The sequence below is a fragment of the Monodon monoceros genome, unplaced genomic scaffold (assembly GCF_005190385.1).
Source record: "Monodon monoceros isolate NGI ecotype Baffin Bay Population unplaced genomic scaffold, NGI_Narwhal_1 Super_Scaffold_21, whole genome shotgun sequence".
Lineage (NCBI taxonomy): Eukaryota > Metazoa > Chordata > Mammalia > Artiodactyla > Monodontidae > Monodon > Monodon monoceros.
Genome location: NW_021703778.1, coordinates 164,443,606 through 164,452,450, shown reverse-complemented (window position 1 = coordinate 164,452,450; position 8,845 = coordinate 164,443,606). Strand labels below are relative to the sequence as shown.

The following is an 8,845-nucleotide window of genomic DNA, read 5'->3' as shown; positions in this document are numbered from 1 at the left end:
ACAAGAATTGCTTCAGGGGGTGAGAGGGAGCCCAAAGCCTCCTCATGTATGCTGGGAGCCCAGGAGGGTGCCTAGAACTGGGAGGTCACAAAGCAGCAGAGGCAGAGAGAACAGAGACCACGTGGGGACACTGGGTGGTCGTTGGGACATCATCGGACACACCGAGACTTAAAGGAGCTTTGCTTTTCAGAGACGAGGGCAGAGGGAATGTCCCCCCTCCTGGCTCTGGGGCTCCTGGTGGCTGGGTTGTGCTTCAGTGTCCACTGCCTCCCAGGGGGTGGGCTTGACCCGGAGGATGTGACCCCAGAGGACCAACACAAAGGGGCACCTGTGGACGACCACACATTCGTCTCCAGCAACACTGACTTCGCCTTCAGCCTCTACAAGCAGTTGGCTTTGAAGACCTCCAATGAGAACGTCATCTTCTCCCCCCGAGCGTCTCCATGGCCTTGGTCTTCCTGTCCCTGGGGGCCCGTGGACCCACCCCTACGGAGACCCTGGAAGGCCTCAAGTTCAACCTCACAGAGACCCCCGAGACAGAAATCCACCAGGGCTTCCAGCACCTCGTGCAGACGCTCGGCCGACCCAGCGACCAGCTGCAGCTGAGCTTGGGCAACGCCATGTTCGTCCAGGAGCAGCTGAAGCTTCTGGACAAGTTCAGGGAAGATGCCCGGGCGCTGTGTGCCTCCGAGGCCTTCTCCACCGACTTCCGGGATTCCGACACTGCCAAGAAGCTCATCAATGACTATGTGAGGAATAAAACGCAGGGGAAAATTGTGGAGTTGTTCAAGGACCTTGACAAGCTCACAGAGATGATGCTGGTGAATTACATCTTCTCTAAAGGTGGGTGGCCAGATTGGGGTTTGGGAAGATAAATGAAATTAGTTCTGAGGCTCCAGGACTATTTCTCTTCTGGCTCAGCCACATGTGTTGTTAGCAAACCATTACAGAAGGGGCTCCCCGTGGCTTAAGGGAGCTTAGGCACCAAGGCCCCGCCCCGACCATAGGCTTTGTCTACTTTAGCTTTATCCAAATTATACTTCACTTTACAGGACATAAGTGCAGAGGAGCCACTACTTTGTGTGAGGCAGAGAGAGACTTTTTTCTGACTTGCCAAAAAAAGAAGCTGTTCTTTCAGCTCTCTCCGGGGTGGCCAGGAACTCCAGGTTCCTGCCTGTTGAGATGCTTTCGGACACGCTCAGGAAGGCCTCTGCTGTGCGCACTGTGGCCTGTGTCTGACCTGGTCTCCCTCTAAGGGTCTTGGTCTCTGGGGCTTAAGGTGGGGCTGGCAGCCATCTTCACGGTGTGACAGCCTCTGAGCAGCCTGGACACCCCAAGGCTCTTCAATTGTGTGCTTCTATCATCTTGAGGGTGGGAATGGCAAGGTCACCATCTGGGGAAAGTCGCGGGAAGACAATATCCAGGGCAGTGTATTTTCCCACATTCTAGTTGGACCGGTGCCCAGTCCCACTGATAGAAACTCGATATTGCAAACCTCAGCCTGGAAATTCATAAGGGTAAGAGTGAAGGCAGATAGATTTCATATATGGAGCCAGTAGTGCAATAGAGACCCAGAATAGATAAGGACAGGAAAAACTATCGTCGAATCTGGGCGTGGTCAGGTACCTAGGAGACACTAGCTGTGGGGAAACAAGTTAGCCCTGTGCTGGGGGCTCCTGGCAGAGCCCAGGGCTACCCTACTTGGGTCTGTGTTTTCGTCTATAAATGAAGGCACAGAATTGCATTTCTTTGGAAAAGGAATCCAGGCCAGGCCTGCTACATTTTTTCTTCGAGTCTCCTGTGCTTTCCTCTCCTACAACCCTGCACTGTCCTAGGATTTTCTCCTCTGAAATCTCCCCACCAGGGGCACCCCAGCCAGCCCGGCATTCCCTCTGCTCCTGCCTCTAACTCTGGGGACACAGGCAGGGGTGGAAACAAAGCAGGAAGTGGGGGTGGATACACACTCCATGAAGCCCCAGGGCCCTAATCTCCCCAAGAAGCCCCCATCACTGAATGCTCCATCCTCCTGCAGGGAGACCTCAGCCCTTTCCTCTACTGACCCCGCCCTGCCCTCCTGGTACCCATGTGACTCCTGCTTCAGCCTGGCTCACAAGGCTGCAGGGACATGTGCTCTACCTACAAAGCCAACGACTAGCCACTCACTAACACTGTTCCTTTTAAGGACCAGGAGCTCCCATTTCTCCGCAGTCCCAGCCTCACCCCGTCTCTCCCTTGCCCTGTCCTGTTCCTGTTGGTTTCTCACATAGCACAATTAACCAGGTTTGTTTCATGTCCCCCTTCCCAATCCAGACCTGTGGGCTCACCCCCATCCCCAAGGGCCTACCCACCTGCCCAGGTATATGTGCAAACCTAGCAGGGCCATCCCTAGAGGCACGTGGGGGGCTGCTGGTGTGGGGAGGGTCTCCCCCACTCAGGGACCAGGGCAGAGGAGTGAGACGCCTGCAACCCTTGCACCACAGACCCCTCACCTGTCCCTCCACCTCTAGCCCAGTGGAAGAAGCCCTTTGATCCCAGCCATACTTGTAAGTCAGAGTTCCACGTAAACGAGAACAGGACAGTGGAGGTGCCCATGATGACCACTGGGGGCCTGGAAACGCCTTACTTCCGGGATGAGGAGCTGCCTGCACCGCAGTGGAGCTCAGGTGCACCAGCGACGGCAGCGCGCCCTTCATCCTCCCTGACGAGGACAAAATGCACGACCTGGAGGCCAAGCTGCTCCCAGAGACGCTGAGGAGGTGGAGAGACTCCCTGCAGCCCAGGTGTCTGTCCCCAGGACCCGGAGCTGTGGGCCCACCTGCCTTCTCGGCCCTTCCCCCTCTTCCAGGACTCCGGACCCGCAGCCCCCGGGCCTCAGTAATGTCCAGGGGCGGGGGCAGAGGTGGGAGGGCCCATCCAGGGGTGACCTTGCCCTTGGCTGCCTGCGTGGCTCTGGGCCTGAGCTGTTCCTTCTCTAAGATGATGACATCAGAGGGGGCGGGGCTGAGGGTTCCTCTGACACTGACATGCGCTGAGTCGTGAGGATCCTCACACAACCCCAGGACACTCACACTGTTCTCTCCGTGGCCCCACCTTTTGCAGGTGGAGGGGGGCAGATGGGACTGGGATCAGTTGGGGGCTCAGGTGAGACAGACGTGAGCATCAGCTTTGCACGGGCTAAACATTAATTCACTCATTTATTCATTCAACCATTCAGCACTGATTGAATGAATTAATTAAGATCAAGCTATGTCTGAGGGACTAATTTAGACTCTGAGGGTAGGTCAGCGAATAAAACAGTAAATTCCCTGCCCTAATGGCACTTACTTTGTAGTTGGAGGAGACAGACAGGAAATAAATATAATAAATTATTTGGTACTTTGAGAGGGGAGAAATGGGGAGGCGGGGATAGTAAAGCACAGTAAAATCATGAAAAAATGGGACCCGCAAGTAGTTTGTGATTGTAAGCAGGGTGGCCCTTAGGTGATATTTGAGGTGAGGGTTTGAGCGATGTGAATATGGTGGGGAAAAGCATTCCTGGCTGAGGGAACATCCAGTGCAAAACCTGTAAGACAGGAGGGAGCCTGGTGTGGTTGAGGGTTAGTGAGGCCAGAGCAGCAGAGCAGAGGGAGTGAGAGGGAAAGTTGGGAGAGGTCAGGACCCCAGGGGGGATTCAGGTCACTTGGAGCCTTGCAGACCCCTCGACGCACCCCCCTCTAAGGGAAATAGAGACTCATCACAAGGTTTTGGGCCAAAGACTGAACGATCTGAGTCATGTTTTAAACGGATCACCCAGGTCGTCCAGTGGAGGACAGACAGCCAAGGACCAGCATGGAGGCAGGGAGGCCAGCCAGGTGGCCAGTGCACTCACCCAGGGGAGCCGCTGGGGATGCACCAGGAGGAACCGGGAAGGGCAGAAGGGGTCGGGCTCTGGATAAACTGAGCGCAGACACACAGGCCAGGATGTGGAATTCAGGAGACCAATAACAAGGGGGACGGCAGAGGGAGAGGCACTTGTGGGCGCAGTGTCTGCTGCGGGGGAGATAGGGAAGCTTGTGGGCAGCTATGCAGATCCTAGGGGCAGCGGGTGTGGGAAGTACGTTATAAACCGCAAAGAATGAGAGACCTGCCTAGACGTGACATTGAGGCTGCAGTCCCTTCCCCAACCCCTGTCCAGGGGACCGGGCGCCTTGGGGCTGCCTGACTCTCAGCCCCTCCTCACTGCAGATCCCAGGAGACTCCAGGACACGGGACCCACCCTCCCCCTGCATGTACTCCCTTCCCAACCCTTTCCTTCCTCCAGTACCAAGAGCTACCACAGGGCGGGGGCTCAGTGAATAGTTGTAAATGGATAGAATATTCATCAGACATCTTTGATTTACCAGCACTGGGGGAACCAGCATCTACACGCTCCTGGCCCATGGAGGGCGCTCACTAAGAATCTGTTGAATGAATGGATAAAGGAGGGGGGAGGGAGGGAGGGAGGGAGGAAAGATGGCCTATGAGGGGGAATAGTACCTCCCTGCTCCCAAGGGACTCAACGTTTAATGGGAGCCACAGCCTCCTCGTATTTAGCATCTGTAAGAACTGACACCATGACAAGAGTCTTAAGGGAAATAGAGACAGAGAGAGAGGAGGCATCTGTTGCTCCAAGAACCTGCTGCCACCTCTGCTCAGAAGCAGCATCCCTGCCCTCAAGGAGCTCACTGGGAAGACAAGATAGAGATGTTGGATTGGTTGATTCAGGTCCCCAAGGCCCTTGAATGCAGCCCCCAGCCCTCCACGTCCCGCCCAAGCCCCTTCCTGGCCCCTCCCCTCCCCACTGCCCGCACTCAGGCTGCCTCTGTGCTGTGAGGCAGCCCTTCTTTCTTCCCTCTTTCCTGCAAGTGCATCCTCCTGCCTCCTGGACTCCTCTTCACCCAGTCAACTCCGTCCCCTCCTCCGAGACTCAGGGTCCATGCCACCTCCTGCAGGAAGCCTTCCTGGTGCCCTTGGAGCAGCTGCCCCAGCACAGTCTCCCAGCTGTTGGAGTTAGGGTGTTTCCTGCACCCTACAGGCTTGCAGGGGTGAAGCAGGGCCAGGTGTGGTGCTGGTGCACTGCCTGGCATTTTAGACTCCTGCCGATGGGAATGCATAATTCACAGTTTAAGGAGGGAGAGTAAGCAGGAAGGGTAAAGAAAATGTGGAAAAGAGTCCGTATTTCCAGCAAGAAGCGGGTGGTTGGAGCGGAAACCAAGGAAGACCACGCCGAGACATGGGAGGAAGGCAGGCTCTGAGTCCAGCAGACGTTCAGGTTTATTTTTCTCACTTCCTAGAACAAGAGTTCACCCCCTCCTTCCAAAGTTTTCCATCTCCAGCGATTATGATCTGCAAGACTTCCTTCCCCAGATGGGCATGGGGAAAGTCTTCCCCCCCCGCAGCTGGCCAGTCAGGCATTAAAGATGCAGAGGCGCTGGTGGTTTCCCAGGTGGGTGTTTAAACTTTGGACAATTCATCTCCACATGGGAGCTTGAATGGTGAAGGCCAGCCAGACTTTGGGGTAAACTTGAATGAGTAAAATAACTGTATTTCTCTTTACTTAGTCACCTTCCCTGGACTCCTCAGAAGGGCTTGGTTACAACCATCCTGGGGGTGGTCCCACCTTCCCTGCAACATATTGTGACATGGAAGCCCATCTAGCGGGAGGGCCTGGGGTGGAATCAGCTGTGAACCCCGTCTCATGCTCCAACTTTTACTGCCTATGCGATAAATAATTCAAGTCCTATACCCCTCACTTTCTTCATCTTTAAAACGAGCATTGTAGTTCTTGGCTCATGTGCTATGCCTAGCAGAGCAGGTAAGAGGTAATAGGTACTAACAACAGCTACAGGGCCATCGTGATGGAAATGTACTAAGAGCACAGGACAAGAACACCAGGGCCCCTGGTACTGTGATCCTAGAAGCAGAGAAGTCAGAGTGAATGGGGGAGGCTGGGCAGCCCTGCAGTCTCCCCTGCACCCCACCTGCCAAAGGACCTGGCAAAGGAGGCCCATGTGCCAAGGGGCCTGCGGGGTCCAGGGATGGGAAGCCATTTCCTATGCAAAGTAACTGAGCGCTAGGGCAGGAGAGGAGCAGAAAGCAGTGTCCGCTCATCTGCTACTTCGACATGGAGGGACTGTGGACAGTTGCCTGTGCCTGTGACAGTTGCCCCCTCCCCTAAAATGGGGGGTGTTTTGGACTCAGACAGAGAGGGATCCAGATCAGGGAACCCCTGCTCTTTTCCTCTCTGACCCTGGGCCCAGCACTCACAGTCTTTGACTGCACTTTGCACATCTGTGCATCACGACTATGCAAACCAGCTGACAGGTTTGTTGGAAGAAACAAACAAGTTGAACAGGTTGCCAGCACAGTGATGGCCAGCGGCAGAAGGTGGATGAATGTCAGTCCCCTTCGAGGCACTCAAGCAGCTGCTCACCTCCCACCCACCTTGTCTCTGGTGGGTAATGCTCTGGGGTCCCCCCGGTGGTCCGCAGCGCTGTGCTTGACGTGGGCAAGGAGGGCATGGAAGGAGCTGCTGCCATGGGAAGCAACTTGATCTACAAAACTGGAGAAGTGATCACTATGCATTTCAACAGGCCCTTTATGTTTCCCACACTCAGTAAAGACACCCAGAGCATCATCTTTTTGGGCAAAGTCACCAACCCCAGTCAAGCCTAGAGCTCTCCACTGAGTAGCGGGTCCCCTCACTAAGGAGCTGGGTGCCCAGCTCCCTGGGGGCAGCCTGGTCCCTGTGCCCCGAGGATCCCCCTGTCTGGTCCCACCTGCTCACCCTTGTGAAGGTGACAGTGACTCTGCTGGGGGTTTCACATGCCCAGGGAGTCTGTGTCCTGGTTAGAAGGAGGCTCTGAGCCCTACAACAGCAATAAACCACCTTCCTTGGACTGGACTCTTTTCTGTGTGTCTCCATGCTGATCTGCCTGACTCCATGCTCCTGCCACTGCCTGGGCCCCAAGGCCAAGCCCCCCGACCTCCCACACACGCTCAGCCCGCCCCAGAGTCTGGGCCCCTCTGTCTCAGCCTCACCAGCCAGCCCAGGAGCAGGCTTTGTGCTTGTGACCAAGCCCACTGGACCTCAGGCCCAGGGCTGGGAGGGGCCCCTGCTGCCTGATGCCCACTTCCGGGCGCTATGGCCCTAGGTCCAGGTTCACTCTTCCACCCCCAGGGCCCAGGATGTGCCCTCGTGCTGACATTGCAGGGGCTCCGACCCTCACCTCTTCTGGCACAGCCCCTGGACCCCTCACTCCTGAAGCTGAGCTGGGCCTCTCCCCAGGATCTCCCCTGCTTCCCCCCAGCACCTCAACCTGGGAGACCAACTACTTCCAGGTTCCCAGACGAGCTACTCCACCACCTGACGAGTTCCACATACTTCCCTGACAGAGAATCCCCTCAGCAGCCAGAACGGGGGTATGGGAGCAAAAGGTCAATAAACACACACCTGCAATAAAAGGAACGCACTTGGTTCTTCATCCCCCTCATGTGATAGGGGGCTGTGTCATCTCCAGAAAGATCAGCTCCCGGCATAGATGATGACGTCACCCACAACTGAACGGTTGAGATCTCTCTGCCAGGCAGCCTGCTCAGACCTCTACCTGGAATAACCCGCTTAGTCCTTGAAATGATCACATGAGATACTTGCTGTTACTCATCCCATTTCACCGCTGAGGAAACTGAGGAACAGAGAGGCTCAGTCATTTTCCCCAAGGCCACACAGCTACTAATTATTGCCGGCAGGATGTTATCCCAACCTCCTGGATCAGAGGAACTCTCTAAACCACAGAATGAATCTGCCCTCAAAGATTTTCACAGCAGTGACCCTTATGGGACTTAGGAACTGGTGCAAAACATGGATGATGAAACAAGGCTCTGGAGGCTGATAGGAGAGGATCAAACTCAGCCTGGGAAGTCGGCGAGCCATTCCTGGAGGAGGTGCTTTTTGTGCTGCCATCAGAGGAAGAATAAAATGCAGTAGGGTAAACAGAGAGGAGAATGTCCTTGGCAGGAGAAAGACATTTTCAAGAAACCGAAGGAAGCTGGGCAGACCCGGAGCAGGAAGCGGAGGGCCTGCAGAGGTGATGGGGCCATGATGGAACTGCTGGACCACTAGGGGCCTGGCAGCTCAGTAAGGATGCTGGAAAGGTTCCATTGAGTCCTAGGCAGCTTTAAAGGAATTTAAACAGAGAGTCTCTCTGAGCAGATTGGCATAGTAGAAAAATGACTCCAGCTGCTGTGTAGAGAAGCAATTCAGGGCCAGGACAGGGATGCAGGCTGGACATTAAAGGGGATGCTGCAGGAAATGGGGCCAAAGCCCAGGATGGAGAAGGAGAGCAGGGATGAGTGGAAGGCTGTGAAGAGAACCCATGTTTCTGTGAGTGGACGTGGGGAAGAAGGGCAAATAACCCGCATCTGGGTTTGGCTCCTGAGAGATGACAGAGCATCCCCTGAGGAAGGACCCCCAGCAGGAGGAGCATGTTGGGAAGAGGGCAGGGGACACCCTCACATTCAGATCCCAGATATGTGGTTCTCTGGAGGCAGCCAAGGGATCTGCTCAGGGGAGTTCAGCAGAGAATCAGGGCTGGAGGGAAGCATGAGGATTCGTCCCCCAGGATGGGCAGGTGAGCGCTGAGGGGAGGAGGTCCCCTAAGCTGAATGCCATGGGGTGAGAAGGGAAGGGCACCCGATAGAGGGGTCACCGAGGAGAAGGAACAGAGTGGGGAGGAGGGAGGGGCATGGGAGGAAAGCTGTCACCCCAGGACCACAGAAGAGGTACCCAGGGGACAGCGGAGGGGACTTAGGGGTAGGGGAAGGATCA

At 55.6% G+C, this 8,845-nt stretch overlaps 1 protein-coding gene across 1 annotated transcript; it reads left to right on the top strand.

The window, feature by feature from the left end:
- Window positions 1–207: 207 nt before the first annotated feature.
- Window positions 208–6,693, top strand: LOC114904103 (serpin A3-8-like). The gene is given in 7 exon segments (XM_029237557.1): window positions 208–430; window positions 433–843; window positions 2,508–2,636; window positions 2,639–2,786; window positions 5,319–5,415; window positions 5,417–5,463; window positions 6,498–6,693. Coding segments are annotated over 7 exon segments (1,251 nt in total).
- Window positions 6,694–8,845: the final 2,152 nt, after the last annotated feature.